Source organism: Rhinopithecus bieti, unplaced genomic scaffold, assembly GCF_001698545.2.
Source record: "Rhinopithecus bieti isolate Rb0 unplaced genomic scaffold, ASM169854v2 scaffold_23199, whole genome shotgun sequence".
Taxonomy (NCBI): Eukaryota; Metazoa; Chordata; class Mammalia; order Primates; family Cercopithecidae; genus Rhinopithecus; species Rhinopithecus bieti.
In genome coordinates, this window is record NW_016810851.1 from 464,204 (window position 1) to 491,701 (window position 27,498).

Below are 27,498 nucleotides of genomic sequence, written 5' to 3' on the forward strand. Positions count from 1 at the left end.
CCCTGATATTAACTCAGATAAATACCTTGATGAGACAGGAAGAACAAAAAAGAGTAAATAGAGAGCCCTTTCTAAAATAGTTTTAAAATAGCTATTTTAAAATTTTGATTTTACTTAAAAAAAAGCATAAATGTGCATTGCAAGAACTTTAAATATACAGATAAATAAAATAAGAAGATAAATAGTACATTTCCATTATCAATAAAAGTGTACACAAGCGTCAATGTTGTATTTCTTGTATTTCAATTACTTAAAATAAAAAAATTAATGTGGTATCACAGCTTTAAAGAATGCTAATGCTGAAATGTAATGTTTTATCCAAAAAGAATAACATACCATGAAATTCTGTTAGTTTTGATTCAAGTACATAGAATTCAAGGTATCTTCTATAGACAGACCAATGTTCAGGCTCGTGTCCAACTGTAAATTGAGTACACACACACTGAGTAACAAATAATTTCAAAACCCTAAAAGAATGCTGTATTTAATACATTAAGAATACAAAGCTGGCTGGACACGGCGCCTCACGCCTATAATCCCAGCACTTTGGGAGGCCAAGGTGAGTGGATCTTTTGAGGTCCAGAGTTCCAGGCCAGTCTGGCCAACATGGTGAAACCCCGCCTCTACTAAAAATACAAAAATTAGCCAGGCGTGGTGGCAGGCGTCTGTAGTCCCCGTTATTCAGGAGGTTGAGACAGGAGAATCGCTTGAACCCAAGAGGCAGAGGTTGCAGTGAGCCGAGATTGCGCTGTTGCACTCCAGCCTGGGCAACAAAGCGAGACTCTGTCTCAAAAAAAAAAAAAAAAGAATACAAAGCTGGACATTATTCCACAGTCGTAATTTGTTATTTTTGGCATAACATTATTAACACATCTTATCCCATATTTTAGTTACCTACAAGTGACTGATAAATTTCATCTATGAAGTTATCTCAAATATACTTTTTCTATAACAGAATCAGAGCTGACAGAAACTTTAAAATATCATGCAATTATGATTACTTTTAAAATGTCACCAAAATGATGTGTTTCATAAGAGTTTTTTATTGATTTGGGGTTTCTCAAACATTTACCATATTGTCCTAATTTAATGTAGTATAAAGCAGTACTATCCAATAGAACTTTCTGCAGTTAGGAAGATGGTCCATGGATCTGCAGTAATATACTAGCTACTAGCCACATGTTGCCACTGAGTACTTGAAAGGCGGCTAATGCAACTGAAGAACTGAAATTTTAATACAATTTAATTTGATTTTAATTATCACATGCAGCTAGTGGCTACTAAATTGGGCAGCACATAGTAATGGTTTAAAGAGTAAATCTGCAATCAGACTGCCTATTCTAATCCCAGTTAACCTTGCCCTAATTTACTATGTGGCCTTGAACAAATAACACCACTGTGTACCTTGCAGTGTGTAGATGTAGAATAACAATAATTGTGTCTATCACCTAAAATAATCCACATAAAGCACTTATGTACAGTGCATAGCACAGCATAGCACAGAGTAAATACCTCATAAATGTTAACTGTTATTAACATCTGACATCATTCTACCATAGATTTCAGAATACAGTAGATCGAGTGAAGCAATACCACAACCATCCAGAACAACACTTCTATTGAGAAAAAATCAACCTGATCCAACATATAAAGCAAATCCTAGTTTTCTTCTTCAACACTGGTCTTAAAAGATCCATAGTATATTTAGAATAGGTTTTTAATGCTGAAATTGTTATTTTGTTACTCACATAAAATCAATATACTAAATGATATACTTTTTTTTCCCTGATAGATCATGGTTTCTAAGAGCACATTTCATTGACAGTAGAAGTCTGCAGCACTGGTGACAAAAAAATTATATTTAAAATACAAGCTTTTGGCCCAGCACAGTGGCTCACACCTGTAATCCCAGTACTTTGGGAGGCCAAGGCGAGAAGACCACTTTGAGCCCAGGAGTTCGAGACCAGACTCAGCAACATAGTGAGACCCTTTCTCTACGAAAGTTTTAAAATTAGCTGGGTGTGGTGACATGCACCTATAGTCCCAGCTACTCAGGAGGCTGAGGTGGGAGGATCGCTTGAACCCAGGAAGTCGAGGCTGTAGTGAGCCACAGTCATGTCACTGCAAACCAGCTTGGGCAACAAAGCAAGACTTCCTCTCAAAAAGAAAAAAAAAAATTAAATTAAAAAATAAAATAAAATTCAAGTTTTAAGATTTTTTGGTTTTATTTTGAATTACTGAGCCATGAATTTATAATTTATGTTAAATTAATTAACTTTTAAGATAAAGCATAAAATTAAAATAGTTGTCCTAAAGCAAAAACAAAAGTATATTCCAAACAAAACTAAGTTTGAAATGGAAATCTGACTATTGACAACAGTTCAGCTGTCCACCTGTCAGAATGCTGAAAGAACAGCAACTACTAAGACTGAACAGTAACTCCAGCAAAATCAGGCAGTATGGTGTAAGACCTGGACAGAATAAGACTCTGCCTGATATTTAGTTATGATAGGAAAAATTGTAACTAGCTACTCTGGGCATTCTTCCCTCCCAATTCCTATGTCTCATGTTCTTGAAACAGGATCAACTTCTGAGGAAAATCAGAAAACCTAATATTTTCTGAAAAATAAAAATAATTAGCACTGATCTTCACCCTACCACTTATCTTCTCAAAACCATTTTCTAACATTGCCACTTTTTTTCCTTCTTTCCTCATAACTCCCTCTTCCTGAGCTCAACTTTATTTTCTGCTCATCATTCTCAAAATGTGCTTTTCGTTACACTCACTGTCCCACCTTCTTAGAAAAAGTGCAAAGTGGTCACTGTTTTATTTTTTAATTCGATTTCTTTTTATCATGTTACAAGTAGGACTTTAAAGTGGTGACTGTTTATCCTGCTACAGATGCTGTTAACCCTGGTCTCTATTACAGTCTATACCTGAAATAACTGAAAGAAAAAGTATAGCAAAACATGAAGAAAACCTGTAGTTTTAACCATATTTTCATCAGTCCTTTTTTTTTGGGAGACAGGGTTTCACTCTGTCACCCAGGCTAGAGTGCAGTCACATAATCTCAGCTCACTGCAACCTCCACCTCCCAGGTTGAAGCAATCTTCATGCCTCAGCCTCCAGAGTAGCTGGGACTACAGGCACGCACCACCACACATGGCTAATTTTTGTATTTTTTGTAGATACAGGGTTTCGCCATGTGGGCCAGGTGGGTCTCAAAACTCCTGACCTCAGGTAATCCACCCACCTTGGCCTCCCTAAGTACTGCAATTAAAGGCGTGAGCCACCATGTCTGGCCATATTTTCATCAATTCTAATTAGCCCACAAAATGGGTGAGAGAAAACGCTGTGTTAATTAAACTAGAATAATACCTGATATAGTGCTATATGGATTAATGACAATTAAGTAAGTACAATGGCTAATGACAGCAACAAAACCATTAAAAGAACATTACATTGAATGCCTGATGGACTGTCAGGCGTCTAGCAGGCATCACTCAATAAGTGCTGATTGAATTAATTAGTTAACTGCTATCAAGATAACTAGGACATCCCAAGCTTTCTTTCAATTTTCTGTTCTGGACAGTTCTTTTTTGGATATGCAAGGCAGCCATATTTGCTAGCTAGAAGTGGCAAAATGTTTATCACACCTGGTAACAACAGATTCATTCATGGGCATCTTTTAAGAAAGGTGCTCAGAAAGCTTCCTACCTGCTCTTCTATCATTTCTTTCAACATCAATACAAAACACAGGAATTCTTTCTTTTTTCTCCTTCCTTTCAGAGGAGGGATCCTCAAAAAAGTCTACATATGGAATGCTAATTTTCCATGCAGCAAGGTTTCGGGGAGTATTAGGTGTGCTCACAGCCTCCACTGGAGAATCATCTTCCATTACAACAATACCTTCTTCAATCTGGAAAAAAATTACCAGGATGAATTTAATATGCCCAATACCTTTAGAACTACAGCATACAACATACAAGTATAAAGTAATATGCCCATATCAACTGACAATTTTTAAGACCCTAAAAGCTAGGTGATATTAAATTTTCTACTGAAAAGTATAGGTAAAAGCTAAAACAAGTTACTAGCATCAACTCCAAGTTTTCTTACATCATCTGTATATGAAAATATAACAAGCTGGGGACAGCACCTATAAGCCCAACACTTTTACAGAGGCTGAGGTGGAAGGATTGCTTGGGCCTAGGAGTTTGAGACTAGCCTGGGAAACACAGTGAGACCTCATCACTACAAAATATTTTTAAAACATTAGTTGGGCATGGTGGCCCGCCTCTGTAGTCTCAGCTACTCAGGAAACTGAGGTGGGAGCATTGCTTGAGTCCAGGAGGCTGAGATTGCAGTGAGCCAGGTTCATGCTACTGTACTCCATCCTGGGTGACAAAGTGAGACCTTGTCTCAAAAAAAAAGAAAGAAAGAAAATATAACAGCAGATAAAGAATAGACACCTCAGAGATTAGGGGAAAAAAATGTAAAATACACAAATATAGAAACTGTTCAACCTCTGTGATAAGAAATAAAAAGTAAAGTTCTGGTATTTTTTTCATTTTGAGAAGTAAAATTTTATAAATGATAGCAGTCATTCATGGAGACTGCACAGATAAACTAGATCTGTGTCACACTACCGGTTACAAGGTATACCAGCACAACCCTTCTGGAAAGTGTTTTGGCAATATGTATCTATAAAGAGTCATAAAATGATTTCAAACAAGTAATTCCATTTTTGGAAATTTATTTTAATAAAATATTTACTCCAAAATTTTTTAACCATAAAAAAGACCCAAGTAAAACTGTAACATAAGTAACAAAAAATTGGAAAAAAACGTCTGGAAGAAACACCACCTCTACAGATATTAAGATGTTTTTTTTTTATTTCATCACTTCTTAAGACTTTAACACATAAATGTTTAAAATGCTAAATATTTTTAATCTGAAAAAATAAAATAACAATTATTTTAAAAACAAAGCCACATGTTCTAGAAATAGATACACAGAAGGAAGGAAACAACTGTCTCCATTTTTTAAATGAAAGAGATTATTTGAATCTGGCATAGTTACTAAACACTGACTCCACCTAGACATCTCTTATTCATGTTAAAAAGGACAAAATATTATAAATGAAATGCATTCATCTGGAACACACCTTAATTCTGCATAGCCTAGCCAAAGCAAATCAGTAGTACAGAGGAATTTATTTCCAGAATTCTAGCCCTACTCTCACTCTCAGTTCTTTCCTCTTACCCCGGGTACTTACCTCTCTTCTAAGGAAATTCCTTTCCTCCCCACAAACCCCCTTTGCTTTTTCTTTTTTTTTCTTTGAGACAGAGTCTCATGCTGTCGCCCAGGCTGGAGTGCAGTGGCCGGATCTCAGCTCACTGCAAGCTCTCCCTCCCAGGTTCATGCCATTCTCCTGCCTCAGCCCCCCGAGTAGCTGGTACTAGAGGCACCCGCCACCACGCTCAGCTAATTTTTTGTATTTTTAGTAGAGACGGGGTTTCATCGTGTTAGCCAGGATGGTCTCAATCTCCTGACCTCATGATCCGCCCGCCTCAGCCTCCCAAAGTGTTGTGATTACAGGCGTAAGCCACCACACCTGGCTCCCGCTTTGCTTTTTTCTGTTCTCATCCTAAACTGGCTTTCCATAATCTCTAATAAGACTCTTACTGATCTTAGGAAGACTTCTTAATGCTCTGTTGAAAACAACTTCAAGACCTTAAAAAACAAAACTATAAAAACAGATGACATATGTTGGGTTTTGCCTTTTAAGAGGCAAGGTTACCTTCTTACAGTCTTGGAAGAAACACAGAGAGATGTGTGAGGGAAACACCCAATGCTTAAAACCTGAGGTTCAAGGTAGCATTTTCCATGGTTAATACATTTTTGTTAATGGATCTAGCGTCTGAAGAGAGGGGAAAGTGAATCATAAAATAATAGAAAATTTGTTGAAAATGCTGACTAAAAGTCAAAAAAAGGGGGGGGGGGCATTCTTAAATTAAAAGAAGCTCCTCAGAATCAATCTAAGACACAAAATGGGAGAACAAAATTCTTAGCAATGTAAAAGGACAAAGTTTTGCAATTTATTACTGTTACTACTTAAATAGTATTTTATCAAAGCCTAAAGAAAATCTCTAGGGAAATATTCCTCTAAGAATTTTCAGAGCATCCTTTAATGCTATTTGAAAATAAGTAAATATTGTAATCAAAATGTTAATAAAGGAAAATCAAGTACTTTAAATATTTTTTCGTTTCCAAACACCTGCTATCTCTACCAAGAGGATGGGGATTATGGAAGATGGAAATAAAATTTCCTCAAGAAATGTTAATGTTTCTGATTATTCTTTTCCTGTACAGAGATATCTGCCAAGTTACCAACAGGCATATTATATTGCATATTTGTAAGCCAGTTCTGAACTCGGACAGAAATATATTTTCTGATACACCAACACAATTTTTCAACCCAATTTTTTTTTTGAGACAGGGTCTCACTTTGTTGCCAGGCTCACTGCAACCTCCTCCTCCCGCTCTCAAGTGATCCTCCCTCAGCCTCCTGAGTAGACCACATCCAGCTAATTTTTCTATTTTTGTAGAGACAGGATTTCACCATGTTGCCCAGGCTGGTCTCGAATTCCTAAACTCAAGTGATCCTCCAGCCTCAGTCTCCCAAAGTGCTGGGATTACAGGTATGAGCCACCATACCCAGCCCTGACCCAATCTTATATACTAGGCTTTGGTTCCCAGGCCAACATATGGATGGATGCTAATTTAATCCCTAACTTGAGATCACACAGCTACGAGAACTGATGTGCTTACAGGACTCACTATGTGCAAGGCACTGTTCTCAGTGCTTCATATATATTACTTGCTTAATACTCCTTACAACACCCCTATGAAAGATAAAATTACCTCCATTTCAAGGTGATGAAACAAACCATAATAAAATTAACGAATGTGCCCAAGACCACACAGCAAGCAGGCACTACTGCCAAATGATCACAACGAGGGTTCTGAAAGATAATGTCAGGCTGGGCATGTTGGCTCACGCCTGTAATCCCAGCACTTTGGGAGGCCAAGGCAGGTGGATTACCTGAGGTCAGGAGTTCGAGATAATGTCTCCTAAGTCTCCAATTAGTCATCCTAAATGTCCAACTTAGGATCACAAACCAATTTAGGATCACCCGGCAGCGAAACTGGAAACTTTTCTTTTCCCTCAACTTCCAAACAAGACAAAGAGGATTCCCCAAGGTCCCACAGGTTAGAACTAGCACAGTGTCTTCTAAATCCTAAATGGCATCATCTTAGTCTGCGTTAGCACCTCACTGTCCCTGAGTTTTCCCTTGATAGTATTAAACATTAGTTTGCCTGCTTCTCCAACTTTTTGTTACTACTATCTTTAATCCCAATCAAGAATTTCCTTCTTCTTGGGTCACTACAAAACAAAGCAAATTCTCTCAGCTTTTAAAAGATAGCCTCCTATTCCTGAAGCTAAAGTACAGCTTGTGTATCAAGCAATTGGGAAGGCAAAAAATAAAAAACACATCTTCCTCCACAAAAAATTATGTTTCAAAAGTTCGTAATAACACAGTTAAATACTTTTGTTATAATACTGAATAGAGAGAAAAAGATAGCAAACTATATACATACAATGTAGTCTAGTCTACCGGGGTGAAAAGGGAAAGTTTTTTTGTTTGTTTGTTTTTAAAGAAAATCACCAAACTATTAATAGGAGTAGTTACTGGGTGGTAAGATTATGCATGGACGTGGCATTTAATTTTTTTCCACTGTTCTATATTATTTAAAACTGAAAATACGCTTAAAATTAGAAAACATAAACATTATTTTGAAAAAGACTTTCTCTGATCTACTTTCTTCCATCCACACTTTTTTTTTGAGACAGGCTCTTACTCTGTTACCCAGGCTGGAGTACAGTGACACAAACATGGCTTACTGCAGCCTTGACCCCCCGAGCTCAAGTGATCCTTCCAAGTAACTACAACCACAGTTGTGCACCATCACACCCAGATAATTTTTTAATTTTTTGTAAAGACATGGTCTCGCCATGTTGCCCAGGCTGGTCTTGAACTCCTTGGCTCAAGCAACCCTCCCACCTCAGCTTCCCAAAGTACTGAGATTACAAATGTGAGCCACCACACCCACCATAAAAATACTACCCACACCAAGGCCAGGTGCGGTGGCTCATGCCTGTAGTCCCAGCACTTTGGGACTACAGGTGGGTGGATCATGAGGTCAGGAGTTCAAGGCCAGCCTGGTCAACATGGTGAAACCCCATCTTTACCAAAAAAAATACAAAAATTAGCTGGGCATGGTGGTGGGCGCCTGTAATCCCAGCTACTCAGGAGGCTGAGGCAGGAGCCCGGGAGGCGGAGGTTGCAGTGAGCTGAGATCGTGCCATTGCACTCCAACTTGGGTGACAAAGCAAGCCTCCGTCTCAAAAAAATAATAATAATACCCACACTTATAGAGAAAAATAAAGGCATAAAAAAACTGCTTTATTTGAATTAATACAAAAGGTTTAAATAAGATTTTATTCCATTTAAATTATTATGAAGAATCAGTGACCCTTATATCAAGGCAATGGGACAAAGGTCAAAAGGAAGGGGTAAACAAAAGGGTTTACAGCTGTCTCCCCACCTTTGCTCCTTCTTGGTCATCATCAATCCAATCAGTACTAAACATCCCTTTTACACCCAAGTTAAGTGAATTTCTTAAAGCAAAGGTCTACATCTTAATCATGTTTTCATCCCCAGGGCCCCGGGTCATTAAAAGACAAAATGAGAATCCAAGATCTCTATTCAATAAAAATAAAAAGTACAAATGAGACAATACTTGCCTTTATGGCACTATGTGATACGAAAGACAATCATAAACATATAACTTCAAATACATTATGGTATAAGTTTTAACATACGATATAATAGGAGCACAAAAGGAGGAAATGCTCAGTTCAACTTGGGGATTTGGGTAAAGGTTTATGGGGAACAGCTGCATTTTGAAGGATGCATATGAATTTTCTAGGTCAATAAACAAATGAAGGGCATTTCAAGCAGGACAAAGACACAGAGAAATAAAATAGCATGGTAAGTAAAATGTGCATATAAGTCAACTGGAAATCTTGATAAAATGCAAATTGATTCAGTAAGTCTAGGAGAGTGCCTGAGATTCTGTATTTATACAAGCTCCCAGGTAATGCCAATGCTGCTTGTCAACAGACCGCAGTTTAAGTAAGCAAGGAGCTAGAACATCTATTAGCAGTTCTGTATACCTGGAGCACATGGTAGGAAAAAGTTAACATCAGAATTTGAAGCTTAACCAAAAGATGGTAAACTGTTTGAATATTAGAAATATCTCAGCTTAACAGGAAACATTCTGCCTTAATAAGCAATAACATAGTTCCCAGGAATTTTAAAAATTAGATTCACGTCATGAAACTATTACAACTAATTAAAGAATGAGAAATACAAAGGAAGTCTGAAGTAAGAAGATAAAGGGAAAGTATTAGCAGATTTTCCAAAAAATAAAAAAAAGGAAAATAATGAGTATCTCTAATTTTATGTTATAGTAAGTCTGAAGTTATAAATAAATCAAATTGATACATTTTACTTACAAAATCATCTTCACCTTCAGCTACACCATAATTAGGCAACATAGCTCCCTCCATTGTGGTACTTTTGAATACTCCTTTAATTTTGCTACCTATTCTGCTGATTCCAAATGATTCTCCCCTTTTCTGTGTGTTCCTGAATATTAAACAAACATGTATCAAGTACATAGCAAATTATCACAACAGTCTAGTTTATTGAAAACCACTATTTAGAAAAAAAGAAAAATCGTTTTGAAAATGATAAAGGTATAGCTAACATAACTTTTGGAGTTTTCATCCATGGATTAAGTAACAACATCTCAGAAGCCAAAAATGACATAGTATTTAAAGTTTAAATTTGGTGGATGAATAAATGGGACAATATTTATTTATAAACACTCAAAATGTACCCAGTATTAACTTCAAAATATTAACCGGATTAAAATTTTAAAAGATGAGAGCCCCTAGCGGAATATAGTTCTTATTGCGATATTTTGAAATAGATAAAAAAATGCTTAAGATCTGTTCAAAATTGAAAACAACCCTTTAGAGTAACTGTACTAAAATTATGCAACAGAAAAAAATGTCAACTATTGTTTTCTCACTACTTCATTTTCAGAAGGAACTTTAAGAAAAAGAAAAGTGCCAAAGGGAAAGGTTAGCAATGAGCACAGGGATAAAAGCAAATGTGGCCCTAGGAAGCAGTCTGCTCTGCCATAAATATTAAATGTTGGTTTTGCAATTTTTTTAAGTTGAATTTCTGAAGGCAGAAATAACTGAAAAGCAACAAAATAAATAAGCTAAAAGTAGCAAAAATGTCCGTTAGCCTACTGACCAATGTTTCAGCAACTAAAACCATAACTTTTACCCAATTTAAAAGTTATGCTCAAGGCCAGGCACAGTGGCTCACACTTGTAATCTCAGCACTTTGGGAGGCCAAGGCTGGCAGATCACCTGAGGTCTGGAGTTCAAGACCAGCCTGGCCAATATGGCGAAACCACATCTGTACTAAAAATACAAAAATGAGTGAGGTGGCAGGGGAAGGCTAACGCAGGAGAATCACTTGGACCCGAAAGGCAGAAGTTGCAGTGAGCCGAGATGGCACCAATGCACTTCAGCCTGGGCGACAGAGTGAGGCTCCATCTCGAAAAAATATATAAAATAAAATAAAGTCATGTTCACTATGTAATGCTTCTCTTACAACAGATATCCAAATAAAAATGACTACTTTAAAATCATCTGAGAAAGTTTGTTTTGAATGCTCAAGTGTATAGCTATTACTCTTGTGAGGAAAATTAAGTTATCTACTGAAATAATACAATTACAGAAAGAAAATTAGTCAAGTTTCAAATACACCAATATGTAGTAATGTGTATTTTACACACATCCAAGAAGTAAATCAAACTTCTGGAAAAACACTAATAATAAGTAGTAAGCATGAAAAGGGGTACTTAAACTAGATTATTTTATCTAAACAAACATACAATTAGAGTTTTTTTAAACAAGAATTGTAGACACAACTGTCCTTGATTTAAAAAAAAAAATGCTTCCCAAGACATAAAATGTTAATAAAATATTTTTAAAATCTCTAGACTCCAGATAGTTTATTCTAGTCTCTACAACATGCATATTACAAAACAATGGGGGTTGTTGAAACATGAAATTTAAAGTCTCACTTGTGATTATGCCCAGAAATACAGAAACATGATACTTCTTAAAAAAAATTATTTAAACACAAATAATTCTAAAATTAATTTAGCAAAATTAACAAGAACAAAAATGAGTCAACAGCCTTAAAAAACAAGATACAAATTAAATAATGAAAATATATTTGAAGTATCAGGACATTTTTATTTTATGATGACATAACATGCTATTTCAAAGAGGACATATCTAGACTAAAAGTAGGTATTCCTTTTAAAAGATTATCCTAAATAACTAGGATATAATGGCAGTTAATACTATAGTGTTTCATTTTTTTCCTTTTTATTTCTATTAGGTTGTTCACAACGTACTTTCTAAAAAATTTAATACTGAAAAGAATCACATGCTCAAGACTTACCGAAAATCATCCAAACTTAGGCTACCTCTGCAATAACAGGTATGTGAAATTATACAAGGAGAGGAAAGAAAGAAAGTCCAGATATTATATAAACTTCTAGAACACAAAACAAAATGTAAAAGCTTCAGAAGTTACACAGGTGTATAACATTCATCTTTGCAAAGGGAAGAAATCCTCATGAATAAGGTGATAAAGGCAAGATAAAAGCACATAGCTGTCTTTTGTGTTTGGATGAAGTCTACATTACTAAAACGGTTCTTAAAATTAAATACGTTATCTCTTGGGTGACACGGAAAAAAATTAAATATATCAGGAAATAACTGACTTTTTTCTACATCATTAAAAAAGGTTCTTAGAAATTAAATATCCAGAAATAATTCTGTCTTTTCTTTGTCCTTAGGAATACCATTTCTTTCACACAGTGGAAAGTATGCAGAGACTGAACCACCAAAAATCTGGCACAAAAAACAAACCCATATTTTCCAACATTAAATTTGTGTCCATGTTAGATAGAATCATTTATGCTTCACATGTTTTTAGCTTGAGTAAAAAAATGTTTTAAGCTAAGAAGCACAGTTAACAAAAGGTCTCTAAATATTAAAAAACAAAAGTTGTACTTTGTGAAGAATGAAACAGAGAACATGATAATAATATGCATTCGAATTTTACTTTGAAAATATAAAATGTAGACGTCAAATATATGAATACATATTTTATGTAATTTAAGTCATTTAATAGCAAATTAAAAAGCTATTCTAAATCTCCAACGAAAGAATGTTAAAAAAAACTTTTATTGTATATAGGTAAATAAATCATTAACTATCACAGAAACAGAGTCCTGATAAGACTGATAGTTAACTACTAAAATCAGATCACCATAAAGAAAACATACTTTAAAAGTCATAATCAGTATCCAGAATGAAAAGAACCCATATAATCTGCCTTTTTATATTTTAAAGCCAACAAAATTAGTACTTCAACATGCTGAAAATAATGAAGTGTTCTCAAAGTAGCAAAGAAGGCTTTTTTCATCTCTGAAGTTATGACCTTGACTTAGATTTTCACTACGAAGCAAGCTTTTTATATTATTTTATTTTATTTTTAATTGAGGCAGAGTCTTAGTTGCCCAGGCTGGAGTGCAGTGGTGCAATCTCAGCTCACTGTAACCTCTGCCTCCTGGGTTCAAGTGATTCTCCTGCCTCAGCCTCCCAAGTAGCTGGAATCACAAGTGTGTTCCACCGCACTCGACTAATTTTTGTATTTTTAGTAGAGACAGGGTTTCACCATGTTGGCCAGGCTGGTGTTGAACTCCTGACCTCAGGTGATCCGCCTGCCTCAGCCTCCCAAATTGCTGGAATTACAGGTGTGAGCCACCACACCCGGCCATCTACCAAGCAGGCTTTTAAGGTCACAGAACCACTTGCCCTTAAATGGTCCTAGAAAAGGGCATTTCACTAGCTCCGTGCCCTGGTATGAAACTCCAAACATCTTATGTCTATAAACAAGGATACATTCTACCTGCTTCTCAAGTATGCCGGTAAATTCCTTTTCTAAGGAAACTCCTTAGAAAAGAATTCAAATGCAAGAAAAGGCATGTGGCCTGGGCAAAGAATGTTATTTTAAATAGTATGAATATGATTTTTGTTAAATAAAATCTAAGCTTCATGGCTATAACATACAAATTTTAGGAAAAGTTAAAAGTAGTAATTTTGCAAATAATCCTAAATGTATTTTCTACCTTTCAGAAAAGTTATTACATGTATACTACTTCTACTGAGGCATTAAATCAGAATTAATATTCAACGTTCAAAGAAACACCTATTCCCATAACACTTGGTTATGTCAAGAAATACAATATATTCTCCTCATGGCTAAGGTTTTCACATTTTTCCTTCTACTAACTATCTAAAACACTGCCCCATTTCTTGACTTATCTACTTCTCTCTTTGTAGTACATATCCAATTTATGTTTATTAGATGCTTGCTCAAATTGGAAGGTGTTGAGATGTTTGTGTCAATTTTGTACATATATAAGGTAAATGAAATGATTAGAAATGAAAATGAAAAGTAAATGAAATGATTCATTTACCTTATACATAAGAAGTCAAAAGAGTTTCTTAACTTTTTTTTTTTTTTGAGACAGTCTTGCTCTGTCACCCAGGCTGGAGTGCAGTGGCGCGATCTCGGCTCACTGCAACCTCCACCTCCTGGGCTCCAACAATTCTCCTGCTTCGCCTCCCAAGTAGCTGGAATTACAGGCATGTGCCACCATCCCGGCTAATTTTCATATTTTTAGTAAAGACGAGGTTTCAACACGTTGGCCAGGCTGGTCTCAAACTCCTGACCTCAAGTGATTCACCCGTCTCAGCCTCACAAAGTGCTGGAATTACAGATGTGAGCCACCGTGCCCAGCCATTAATATTCTTTCATTGGAAATTCAGAATAGGTTTGTTGATTTGCTATTATGTGACTTAAAATATATATTTATTCACATATTTTCTTTATAAATCTATTCTGTAGATTTATACATTTGGTATCTGTGTCAATTTTGTACATGTAATCTTGCAAAGACAAATCAGAACATTAATTATCCAGTTTACAAACAGATAAAGCTTTTCTCTTCTATTACCTTTCTTTAGGTCCCTTAACTGTACACTTAGATTTCCAGAGACCCAAAAAAAGAAATAAACATTCCTCCACTTTTGTACCCAGTAAGCACTCTTTAAAAAAAGTTTTCTCTAAAACATTTAATTCTGAGTTATATGTGGACGCCACTTATGCATTCAGTCCCTAGTCTCCAATAAAGCCAGTAATCAAAACTAATATATATTAATTATGAGATTAACAAGGCCACATTATGTATCTTGTTAAATTTTTCTAACAGAATTTCAGGCATTTTCAGATCACTATATAGAAGACAGTTCTACAATTCACTAGTAAAATGCCTTGTCTACTCATATAACAATGGCACCACATATTCATTCAGAAAAATAGCTAATAAAGACAATGATGCTATCATAGAATGATTGGCATCAGCAAGTTCAAAAACAAAATATACAACCTACCTGTTGAATTTTGAATTGCGTGTTGGTGATTCTGCACCTCTTAAAAGTTGTCTGAAATACTTTAAAATAACAAATACTAATCACCATTTATTACACTTACAATTAATATTAAAACACATTACCTTAGTTTACTACTTTCCAGTTTTGGGGGAAAAAAAAAGCTATCTCAATCAAGTGAATACAGACATTGTCAAACAGGGCAAGGATGAAAATATTGCAAACGCAGATGATTTCCACAGGTTTGTAAATAATGTGTATACAATGAGATTTCTGCGTCACTGCAATACTACAAAGCTGCTCAGGCATATGGCAAACCAGGCAGACCTATTTGGTCCCAATCTATCTACTTACATAAATATAAACAGGTTTTGGTATTGATAATTGTTTTTGCAATTATTTTTTAATCTTCACTTAATTACATAGCGGAAAAGACTTGGTTTTTTTGTTCTGTTTTCTACTGAGACAGAGTCTTGCTCTATCGCCCAGGCTTAAGTGCAGTGGTGTGATCTTAGCTCAATGCAACCTTGGCCTTCTGAGTTCAAGCTATTCTCCTGCCACAGCCTCCCAAGTAACTGAGATTACAGGCATGTGCCACCACACTCAGCTAATCTTTTGTATTTTTAGTAGAGATGGAATTTCACCATGTTGGCCAGGTTGGTCTTGAATGCCTGAACTCAAGTGATTCACCCACCTCAGCCTTCCAAAGTGCTGGGATTATAGGCGTGAGCAACCGTGCCCAGCAATCTTGTTTTATTTTTCTATTTATTTTGTTATTTGAATCACTCATCTAATGAAATCAGAACTACTACTAAATTATGTACAAAAATCCTCAAACAAGCTTAATATTTTGACTTACCTCATCACTATGGCAGAACATAGGAGTAAATACATTCTCCAAAAGAGAAAGGACATGTTCATATGCTTCAAAAAGACATCTCATAGTTTGAAGTTTCACAACATCTATGTATGGGCCTTCAGCAACTATTAAAAAAATTCTACTGTAGAAATTATTTATAAATAGCATAAACATATACAGTTCTAAAACTACATTTTACTGAAACTCCACTGTAAGAAACACACTAGATTGAGAAATTAGACCAACCAAGCTCTAGTTCTGACAAATACGTAAAGTATAAATAAGTCTTTTCTTTAAAGCTTTCATCTCATTAGTGAAATAGAATAACAGCTGCCCATGTACTGCAGACAGCCGCTGCAATAGTAAGCAGAGAACAAATGAGAAAACTGTAAGAATGCTAAATAAGTTATTCTTATCGTCTTTGACTTACTTCTTTGAATCTCTTCTACAATGAAGGGATCAAATCTAATTTTGTCAATACTTTCATCCAAACAGTATGTTTTATAAATCTTCTGCAACTCTTCATGAAGAGATAGCATTTCATCATTTGATAATTCTGGTCGTAAAATTCTATCATTAAATTCCTCTAACAAATGAGGGAAAGAAAAGAAAAATAATTTTAATATAAACTATTCATAAACACTTAATAGTCCCATTCTAAATTGTAGCCAATGCTACCGAGGGCAAGCATTAGAAGCATCTAATTCATCTAAGTTTTTAAAAATATTTTGAGAATAAGATAATATGCATAAAAGAGAATGCAATAACCAATTTTATACTTACAGAAAATATGTAAATCTAATAGCAATACAATTTGCTAAATCGGATACTAAACACCTTCTAATAGTTTTCCTTAAAGAACAATATTGGATTCAATTTATTATAACCACAAGTCTTTCATTATTCTGAAATCTGATTTACTAAATAAAAATAAATATGAATACTGTTTTAGTTCCAAATCAATGTTTTAAACAATATTTCTCTCCATCATGAACGCTGCAAACTAGTGGCAGAACTGACAGTTTAAACAAATGAATGTTTATTCCAAAATAAAAGATGGTTGTATTAGGACAGCCAAAATACCAATTGCTTTTTCATTTTATTTCAAGATGTGTTAATAAGGAGTTTACCATTTACTTTTAATCATTCAAACCAAAATATAAAGGGGAAAAAAGGGAGTTAAAAAAAAAAAGTTGGAATACAGCATATAAGATTTGTGAGGCCACAGAATATAACTGCCATTCCTGTATGAGTTAACATGCATATAAAGGGGCAGGATATTTGAAAAGACAGCCAGGAATTGTCAAAATGGATTAAAGGTCAGGTGTGGTGGCTCATGCCTGTAATCCCAGCACTTTGGGAGGCTGAGGCAGGAGGATCACTTGAGCCCAGGAGTTCAAGACCAGCCTAGGCAACATAGTGAGACTCAGTCTCTATAAAGAATTAGCCAGGCATGGTGGTGTTCACCCGTAGTCCCAGCTACTTCGGAGGCTGAGGCAAGAGGATGACTTGAGCTCAGGAAGTTGAGGTTGTATTTTGTGAACCATGATCATGCCATCTTTTCAGACAGACAAAAGCTAAGAAAATTTATCTCCAGTGTATTTGTATTATAAGTACTGTGAAAATGATTTCTTTCAGCAGAAGCCTGGTTCTGCAGAAAGAAATGAAGAGCACCGGGACAGTAAATATGCCAATAATTATAAGAACCTTTAAAAATGAATGTGTGTGTGCATTCCACACATGTAGAAGCCTGATGACTATTTAGTGAAGAAATGATGTACTGTGGGTTTATAGCCTATGAAGAATTAAAATACGTAACAACAGGAGCACAATAATAGGCAGGAGGGGATGCTCTGAGGTACAATGAGGTTCTTACATTGCTCCTGAAACAGTAAAATATTTTTAAATTAGGACTATGATAAATGAAAAAAAAAAACATAATATCTGATCAATCAAAAAAAATAACAGAACAGACTCAAAAGTCAATAGGAAAGATAAAACAAAATACTAAACAATACTCAACCTCAAGAAAGGCAGCAAAGGAGTAAAAGAAAGGCAAGGAATATACAGGACAAATATAAAACAAACACCAAGATGGAAGGCCTAACAATAAACATGTAATAAATATCAAGTGTAAATGTACTACAGATACCAATTAAAAAACAAAGATTACTAAATTAGTTTTTTTTTAAAGCAAGAGCAACTATGTGCTGCTTACTAGAAATACATTAAACATTTCAATCAGATAGAAAAAGATATACAAATGCACACTCAAATATAAGGAAAGATGATGTGGCTACATTAACATCAGACACAGTAGATTTCAAGACTAAACATTACCGAAGATAAAAGAGGAGCATTTTATAATGATAAAAGGATAAATTCATTAAGAAGATATAACAATCTTAAATGTACCTGCACTTGGTTAATAGTTATAAAGTAATAAAAGATATATGTATTCATACAATGGAATACCACTCAGCAAAGAACAAATGACAAATTTATTTATTTATTTATTTTGAGACAGAGTCTCACTCTGTCACCCAGGTTGGAGTGCAGTGGCACGATCTCAGCTAACTGCAACCTCCACCACTCAAGTTCAAACAATTCTCCTGCCTCAGCCTCCTGATTAGCTGCGATTACAGGCATGAGTCAACACGCCTGGCTAATTTTTGTATTTTTGTCAGGACAGGGTTTCACTATGTTGCCCAGGTTGGTCTCGAACTCCTGACCTCAACTGATCCACCTGTCTCGGCCTCCCGAAGTGCTGGGATTATAGGCATGAACCACCAAGCCTTGCCCAAACTACTTATTTAGACAAAAACATAGATGAACTTTAAAAAGCATTATCCTGAGTGAAGGAAGCCAGGCACAAAGGAATACATATTATGTGATTCAATCTATATAAAAAAACTATGCAGGCAAAACTAATCTGTGGTGAGAGAAATGAGACTAGTGATGGCTTTGGCAGGAGTAGGGGAAAGAGTGGATCTCTTGGGAAGGATCCTAAGGAAATTTTCTGGGCTGACAGAAATAAATGTTCTAGATCTTGATAAAGATGCAGGTTACATGGATGTACACATGTGCAAAACTGATCAAACTATACATTTAAATTCTATGAGTTTCACTGTATAAATTATACCTCAATTTTTTAAAGTTATATTTAAAAGAAATTAAATGCATTAAAATGATTTTTTCATAGTCTATAAAGTTTCTTATAAATCCAATAATCTATAAAGCTAGAGAGCTTATAATCAAAATGAGGCATTTTTATATTTGATAATTTAATCAAAACAATCCTTTACAAAAACTGTGAAGTGATATTGACATGTGTTACAGTTTGGGTCTTTAATATATTTTCATTATACTGCACTTTTAGTAGCTTTTATTTTTCTGCTACTCGGATTTGAATGAAGTTAGTGACAGATTATTTCCCAATCTGGAAAGGAGTGGGCACTTGGGAGAAACTCACAGATGCTGTTAGAAAATCGAGTAGATGGCCGGGCGCGGTGGCGCATGCCTGTAACTCCAGCACTTTGGGAGGCCGAGGTGGGCGGGTCACCTGAGGTCGGGAATTCAAGACCAGCCTGATCAACATGGAGACACCCTGTCTCTACTAAAAATACAAAATTAGCTGGGATGGTGGCATACGCCTGTAATCCCAGTTACTCGGGAGACTGAGGCAGGAGAATCGCTTGAACCCGGGAGGTGGAGGTTGCAGTAAGCTGAGATTGCACCATTGCACTCTGGCCTGGGTGGGCAACAAGAGCAAAACTCCACCTCAAACAAAAAAAAAAGAAAATCGAGCATATGAAATTTAGTACAATGATAGATGGATACCACAACATCAGATCTGATTTAAAATATTCAAATACATTAAAAGGTTTAAAAATTACTTTTCTTAAAATACACAGGTAAGCCTCACCCACAGTCAAACAAAACTGCAACACGTGCACTGCTCCTTCTTGTTTCAGAAAGTTCATAAAACGAAATAAAAGATCTTGTTGCTCTCTGATTTGCTTCAATTCTAACTTCAGCACCTTGACATAAGAGAAAGATTAAGTTTAAGCTACATAAATGAGTTCTAAAATTGTTTATATCAAAAAGGTGTTATTGCTGAAAATTCTTACAGATGGCTTTTTATTTCTAGGTTCTGCAAATTTCTGCAAGAATGGAACCAAAGGAGAAGCTGGTTCAGTTGCTTTTTCAGGCTTTGAAAGAAAGAGAATTATTAATTCAGTAAAATTCCCACTTGATTTGACATACAAAATCAAAATTCAATGCAATCTGAAGTGTTTTCTAATATATTCAATACTCACTGGACTGTCATCTATGAAGATGATAAGCAAATGATTCACAGTATCCTAGTGGAAAATAATAAACATAAGTCAAAATAATTCCACTACTGTATTCTCCCCAGAATTTTCATAACTTGTATCATATTATGTAAGTTTCTAGAAAAATGAAAAAATAAATGGACCAGTGGTAAAAAATGTGCACATATGTATTACAGCAGGAGTTTTTTTACATCTACAAAAGAGGTTCTTAACCTTTGTGGAAATGGACAAATAAAAGCTATTCTGATTTTGGCAGTTAAAATATTTCTAAGTCATTCTTAATTCTTCAAAATCTTACTGGATCAAAGGTAGAAGCATCTGATGTGTCCATCAATGGATGAATAGATAAGCAAAACATGTTATACACATACAATAAAATATTACTCAGCCTTGTAAAGGAAGGAAATTCTGACACATGCTACAACATAGATGAACCTTGAAGACACTATGCTAAGTGAAATAAGCCAGTCACAAAGACTCATACTTATGATTCCACTTATATGTGGTACCCAGAGTAGTCAAATTCATGGAGACAGAAAGCAGAATGGTGGTTGCCAGGAGGGCTGGAGGGAGGAAGGAATGAGGAGTTACTGTTAACAGATGTAGAGTTTCAGTTTCATAAGGTGAAGAGTTCTGGAGATGGGGAATGGGGATGTTTGCACAACATGAATGTTTTCAATATCGCTGACTATATACATAAAAATGTTTAAGATACTAAATTTTATATTAAGTGTAATTTGTAACAATTTAAAAAAAAAAAAATTAAGTCTTACTGGATCAGCTAGGAAATCCAAAGAAGGAAGGAAGACAGAGCCAGACAGAATCTCTCTTATAAGTAAAGTCAAAGATCTGGAAAAAGAAATAATAATAACTGTTTATATTTAGTGATTTATATTAGTTCTTAACTTTCAAGGGCATATGAATTACCTAAGGATCTTGTTAAAATGGAGACTATAATTCAGTAGGTCTTGGTTAAGCCCTAAAATTCTGCATTTCTAACGAACCCTCAACCAGTGTTCATGCTACTGGTTTGCAGACCACACGTTGAAGAGCAAAGAGTTAGAGTTCTCACTTGGCTAAAATAAAATATTACTTAAGAGAAAAAAAAAAAGTATTCCTTAACAGGAGGAACGTGGAGGACATTAGGAAATACTCTCTATTGGCTGGGCAGGGTGGCTCATGCCTATAATCCCAGAACTTTGGGAGGCTGAGGTGGGGAGATCACGAGGTCAGGAGTTCGAGACCAGTCTGGCCAACATGATGAAACCCCGTCTCTACCAAAAATACAAAAATTAGCTGGGCGTAGTAGTGCATGCTTGTAATCCCAGCTAACGGGGAGGCTGAGGCAGGAGAATCACTTGAATCTGGGAGGTGGAGGTTGCAGTGAGCTGAGATCATGTCACTGAACTCCAGCCTGGGTGACAGAGCAAGACTGCATCTCCAAAAAAAAAAAAAAAAGAAAAATACTTTCCCCTAACTAAAGAGTTAATTTAAACCGTTTAATACATATTTTTAATTAATTAATTTATATTATAAAAATATATTTATAATCAACAAATTAACCTAATTTTAAAACCATCCTAGTATAAAATCATGCAGTTCAAAATACTAAAATGATTTTAAGAATCCCATAAAATTTTAAACAAAAGTAGTATTTCAAGTACATCACTTTAAATATCACTAAAAATAAGACATGATTACTCCTCTAACGGTTATTAGGGTAAGAGTAACAAGATAATTTATGGAATAATCTAAACATGCTACAGCCAGAAAAAGGAGGAACAGACTAAATGACCTCCAATTCTTTTTCCCAGTTGGATACCTTGAAACATAAACGCATCTATACAGTTTGTTTAAGTGTTTTTGCCTATTATAGTTACAATGTGCATGTCTTTAAAGGGGAACACCAATGAAATAAAATATAATGATATGAAAAATTAATTTTATTCATATTTATATTTTATGTCCAAGATCAGTTTTAAAGAAAAATTCTAAACTACACAACACACCACAAATAGCACTTAAATTGGCATTTTAAGACCATAATTAATAAATTATATATTAATACTTTAATAAATTTTTTCAAATGAAAAGCTATTCATAGGCTAACCTCACATTTTAGTGTACTCCTATCATAATCAAAAATAGTAATATACATATGGCATGTTATGCAAATACTATTATATTGTCTAGTCTTTTTATACCTGCAGTCTGTTGCTTTAGGAGGCAAAATATAAGGAAAAAGCAGTTCAGTAAGTTTCCTTAAATAGTGTAATTCATCTCTTCGACTTCTCAAAGCAACATGAAGCTCTGGACCATATTCTTCTAAGGCAGCTTGCTGTAAAAACTCTGTATTTTTTACTATAGAGATCAAAGATAAATATTGAAACAAGTTAAGTGACATTAAATAATTTCGGTCATTTCCATTAACAAATAGAAAAGCATGGGCTGGGCGTGGTGACTCATGCCTGTAATCCCAGCACTTTGGGAGGCCGAGGCAGGCAAACAGCTTGAGACCAGGAGTTCGAGACCAGCCTTGCCAACATGGCGCAAACCCGTCTCTACAAAAAATACAAAAATTAGCCAGGCATGGGGGCACACAACTGTAGTCCCAGCTACTCAAGAGGCTGAGGCAGGAGAATTGCTTAAATCCAGGAGGCGGAGATTACAAGGCTGCAGTAAATGGAAATGTTTCCAAAAAAATATGTAACCAAGTCATTCCTTTCCTAACCTCTTTTCAATGTGCACTTTATTAGAAGTCTGCTTATTTTGCAATAAATTGATAAATGGACCCTCTTGCAAACAAAAATTCAAACTTATGTCTCTACAAGTTATATAAAATAATAGCAAATGATTAAGTGGAAAAAATTAGAGAAAACAACTTTTACAATTTCTAGCACACATAAGGCTTTTGTTGCCAAATGCTATATCTTCTTTATCCTCTCCAAAAGCAAAACCTATCCTACTCAAAATTATTATCATTATTATTTTGAGACAAGGTCTCGCTCCGTCACCCAGGCTGGAGGTATGCAGTGGTGTGATCTCGGCTCACTGTAGCCTCGACCTCCTCGGCTCAAGCGATCCTCCCGCTTGAGCCTTCAGAGTAGCTGGGCCCACAGGCGGGCATTCCCGTGCCCGGCTAATTTTTGCATTTTTTGTAGAGATGGGGTTTTGTCATGTTGCCCAGGTTGGTCTCAAACTTCTGAACTGAAGCAATCTGCTCACTTCAGCCTCCCAAACTGCTGGGATTATAGGCCTCAATTTTCTTTTTTTTTTTTTTTTTTTTTTTTTTGAGGCAGAGTTTCGCTCTTACCCCCAGGCTGGAGTGCGATGGCATGATCTCGGTTCACTGCAACCTCCACCTCCCAGGTTCAAGCAATTCTGCCTCAGCCTCCCTAGTAACTGGGATTACAAGCACCCGCCACCATGTCCGGCTAATTTTTATATTTTTTGTAGAGACGGGGCTTCACCATGTTGACCATGCTGGTCTGGAACTCCTGACTCCAGATGATTCACCCACCTCGGTCTCCCAAAGTGCTGGGATTACAGGCATGAGCCACTGCACCTGGCTTCAAAATTCTTCAATTGCATCTGCTTTCACATCCAAGTTACCTTTTAAAGCAGTTAGAGTATCAAAACATGCCCTCAGCCCTCAGACAAAATGGAATCCCCCTAGCTGAGAAACTCAAATTTAAAATAGATCCAGGCCACTATAGCTGGTGAGGAAGCAGTTATATACTCTGTGTTCTCAGAAAGATGCTATGAAACTTTTTCATACGACCTCCCTTTCTACAATCAAGTAAAACCAGTTCCTGTGGCTGGAAATCCCCTCCCTCTAGAAGCGATTTCAAAGAAACATCTGTCAGATTTCTGGTTTTGGGCCTGGAAACCAACCAATCAGGGCTCCCCTGAACCAACCAATGTAAGCTCACCTGTCCCAGCCAATCAGGATTCAGCAGTATCAACCAATCAGAACTCAGCTGCACTGACCAATCAGATTGTAATCCTTCATCTGCATAAAGAGGCCTGATTGGGAACCTGGGAAGGAACTCTTGCTATAAAACCAGAACTCTTTGTCCAATGGAATGCAGCTTTGTTTCAGAAGGTTATGTTTCCCTGGTTTGCAAACTGTTCCCTGAAACGAAGTCTCTTTACTCTCAAATCCCTTTTCAGAGAACTTGTGTTCACAATAGAATCTGGCTTCATTGGTTAAGTTCTGGATCTTCTGCCCAGAGCAGAGGACATAGGAAATATAATACTATTTAAAGTAGAAACCCATGAAAGGATAGATTTCTTAATAAATACTAACTGATAATAAAAGTTATGTTAGCAAAGTTTTTTTTAGACCTGGCAATAACTAGTATTTTCAAATGTAAAATTAATAGTATTGCTCCTTTTTATAGACCTCAAAAGACTAAGTGGAAAGGCAAGTGATGCTTTTCCCTTTCTGCACTCGGTGCAGTTTTTTCAAATCATGGAGTCTGTGTTGGCAGTCTTAACCCTAATTCAATGGCATTTATTTTACAACTATTTCCTTCTGTGTTTATTGAAATAGAATGCAAGCATATTCACACACCAAAAAAAGGCATTATATGCATTCCAAAAGTGTGAGTACTGAGATGGAGCAGCAATCCTTAGGGGCCTGCCAGGACCCCCAGCATAAAAATAAAGAAAAAACTTTTGAGTCCCAAGGGAAATTGCAGGCACCTAAGCTAGCCCTACAACCAGCAATTAGGAAAGTGAGTGAATAACTTGCTAAACAAGAAAATAATAACATAAACAACAGCCACCCAAGTAAGCCAGAGTTACAGGATGTTTGGTTCCCTACAGAAACTAAAGATAAAATTGTGACATATGTCCTTGAATTATTTTTCAGAAACCTGGACCCCCACTAAATAGAACATGTCAACCACTGTCATGGAGACTTCAGACAAGGGAGAACTGAGGACTGAACTCTAACCACCGTTCTAAATTTCTTCCTGAGGGGCCTGGAGAGAGTTACACCCACAGATCAAGGCTTAACATTCCTTTCTGCTAACCCCAGGTTTTTAGACAAAGCCTTGCTTTTTTAACCAACTGCAAACCAAAGACTCTCTGAATCCACCTATCACTTGTAAGGCCCCACTTCAAGATATCCCAGCTTCCTGAGTCAACCCATGTACAACCTCCATGTACTGACTTACAATTTTACATATAACTTTTGCTTCTTGAAATTTACCCCAAGTCTAAAAACCCTTGCTTGTATGCCACCGGGGAATTCAGGTCGTAAGCAGTAGCTGCTTGTTCTCCTTGTTAGCAATAAATGCCTCACGTTCCCTTGCTGAAAATCCCAGTGTCAGTGCTTGCTTTTTTTCTGCACACTGGGAAAGCAGACCCGAGTTCAGCTTGGCAACAGTACTAAGAAGGTAAATCAAGGCTATCTGGACTTGTGGGTCTAAAGCGGGATTAGCAAAGGACATAGTTTTTATAAGAAATGCATTTTAAATTATTTGCCAAGCTGTTTTTCATTAGAATTTGGGGCATGGGTCTTTTAGAAATTTATATCATGAACATAAAAGTCAGAACTCTCTGTACAGTATCTTAGCACAGTAAGCTGTGCTAAGTCCCAGTTCTACTTCTTTATTGATAAGATTTTAAACAAATGAAACAATCCCTTTGAGCCTTAGAATCTGTATCAGGCCGGGCACGGTGGCTCACGCCTGTAATCCCAGCACTTTGGGAAGCCGAGGCAGGCAGATCACAAGGTCAGGAGATCAGAGACCATCCTGGCTAACACGGTGAAACCCCATCTCTGCTAAAAAAATACAGAACAAATTAGCCGAGTTTGATGGCAGGCACCTGTAGTCCCAGCTACTCAGGAGGCTGAGGCAGGAGAATGGTGTGAACCCTGGAGGCAGAGCTTGCAGTGAGCCAAGATTGCACCACTGCACTCCAGCCTGGGCAACAGAGCAAGACTCCTTCTCAAAAACAAAAAAGAATCTGTATCAGTAAACAATTAACACTGAAAAGTCATAACATAATATAGATAAGTAATTATAATATTTAGTGTGATTAAGCATTCATACATTAGAATACAAAGCACGGATTAATTTCCACTGATCACCAGTATATTTAATGCCTAATTAGTTGGCAATTTTCAGACCACAAAAGGAAAGGTCCACAAAATCCATGATAAAGAGATATCTTCAGGTTGAAAGTCTGGAGTAAAGTCCCACACAATCATTATCCAATTTACATTATATATATATATGTATATAAATGTTGAATATACACATATATTCATATATTGCATACATACATATATGTGTATATACACACACATATATATATATTCAACATTTCTAAGAGCCATGGAAGTACTTACACAGACAACTTCTATATAATGCCTATTCTCAAGAAGAAGATTAAGCAGAGAATGCCAAGACAGAGAAGACAACTATGGATGAAGAAATGAAACTTTACTTCCTGAATTATGCTCACATGTAGAGCCAAAGAACTTAGAAAACAAATTTATACATTAAAAGAAATGAAAAATCAAAAATTTGAAAACCTTTTTTTACAAGTCTATCTAATTTACTATCATAATATTTAGAACACTGGGATCTTGGGATAAAACAAGAGCCCTCCTAATTCTCTGAGTCTTTACTTCTATGGACTTCATTAATTATGATGATTACAATGTTATTAATGAATCCAATCTAACATTTGAGGGTGACTTTACAATTGAGGATGATTTTTTACATAGTAGCAAATTAGCAACTCCTCTCACAAAAATTCAATGATAAATTTTAGTCAAATGAGTTTATATTATATATCACTCTCCTTTTTTATTCTTCTTTTTTTCAGACAGGGTCTTGTTCTGTTGCCCAGGCTGGAGTGTAATTGGGTGATCACAGCTCACTGCAGTCTCAAACTCCTGGTCTCTAGAAATCCTCCTGCTTCAGTTTCCCAAGTAGCTAGGACTTACAGGCACATGCCACCACACTCAGCTAATTTTTTTAATTTTTGTAGAGACAGGGTCTCACTATGTTGCCCAGGCTTGTCTCAAACTCCTGGGCTCAAGTGATCCTCCAGCTTCAGCCTTCCAAAGTGCTGGGATTACCAATGTGACATATATATATAACGTCACTCTCATAGAGACAAACTAATTTGGGGATTTTACTAAACTCATCAATTCTACTAAAAGTTAAAAGATGACTCCATTTACTCATAGTCTAAGAGGCTTCTTATCTTTGTCTTTAGAACAAAATTAAAACTGTATTAAAAATAATTGTCCCACACAAAAACCTACAAATGCTTATAACGGCATTATTTATAATTGCCAAAAATTGGACCAAGATGCCCTTCAATTGGTGAATGGATAAACGAAGTGTGGTATATCCACACAATGGAATATAATTGAGTAGTAAAAATAAATGGGTTATCAAGCCACGAAAAGATAAAAGTTAAATGTATATTGCTAACTGAAAGAAATCCATCTGAAACATATTGTATGATTCCAACTATATAACATTCTGGAAACGTCAAAACTGTAGAGACAGTAAAAATATCAGTG

General features: G+C 35.9%; 1 protein-coding gene across 1 annotated transcript in view; it reads right to left on the reverse strand.

The window, feature by feature from the left end:
* SNX14 (sorting nexin 14) overlaps nt 1-27,498 on the reverse strand; it is a 101,440-nt gene that overhangs the window by 29,002 nt on the left and 44,940 nt on the right. Inside the window, exons 9-21 of the mRNA XM_017892959.1 lie at nt 22,148-22,304; nt 20,717-20,792; nt 19,926-19,970; nt 19,737-19,817; nt 19,532-19,646; nt 16,037-16,192; nt 15,607-15,731; nt 14,751-14,809; nt 11,686-11,712; nt 9,648-9,780; nt 3,719-3,920; nt 333-420; nt 26-71 (exon numbers count right to left, since the gene is read on the reverse strand). Of these exons, the coding sequence (XP_017748448.1) occupies nt 26-71; nt 333-420; nt 3,719-3,920; nt 9,648-9,780; nt 11,686-11,712; nt 14,751-14,809; nt 15,607-15,731; nt 16,037-16,192; nt 19,532-19,646; nt 19,737-19,817; nt 19,926-19,970; nt 20,717-20,792; nt 22,148-22,304 (1,310 nt within the window). The remainder of the gene's footprint in view (nt 1-25; nt 72-332; nt 421-3,718; nt 3,921-9,647; nt 9,781-11,685; nt 11,713-14,750; nt 14,810-15,606; nt 15,732-16,036; nt 16,193-19,531; nt 19,647-19,736; nt 19,818-19,925; nt 19,971-20,716; nt 20,793-22,147; nt 22,305-27,498) is intronic.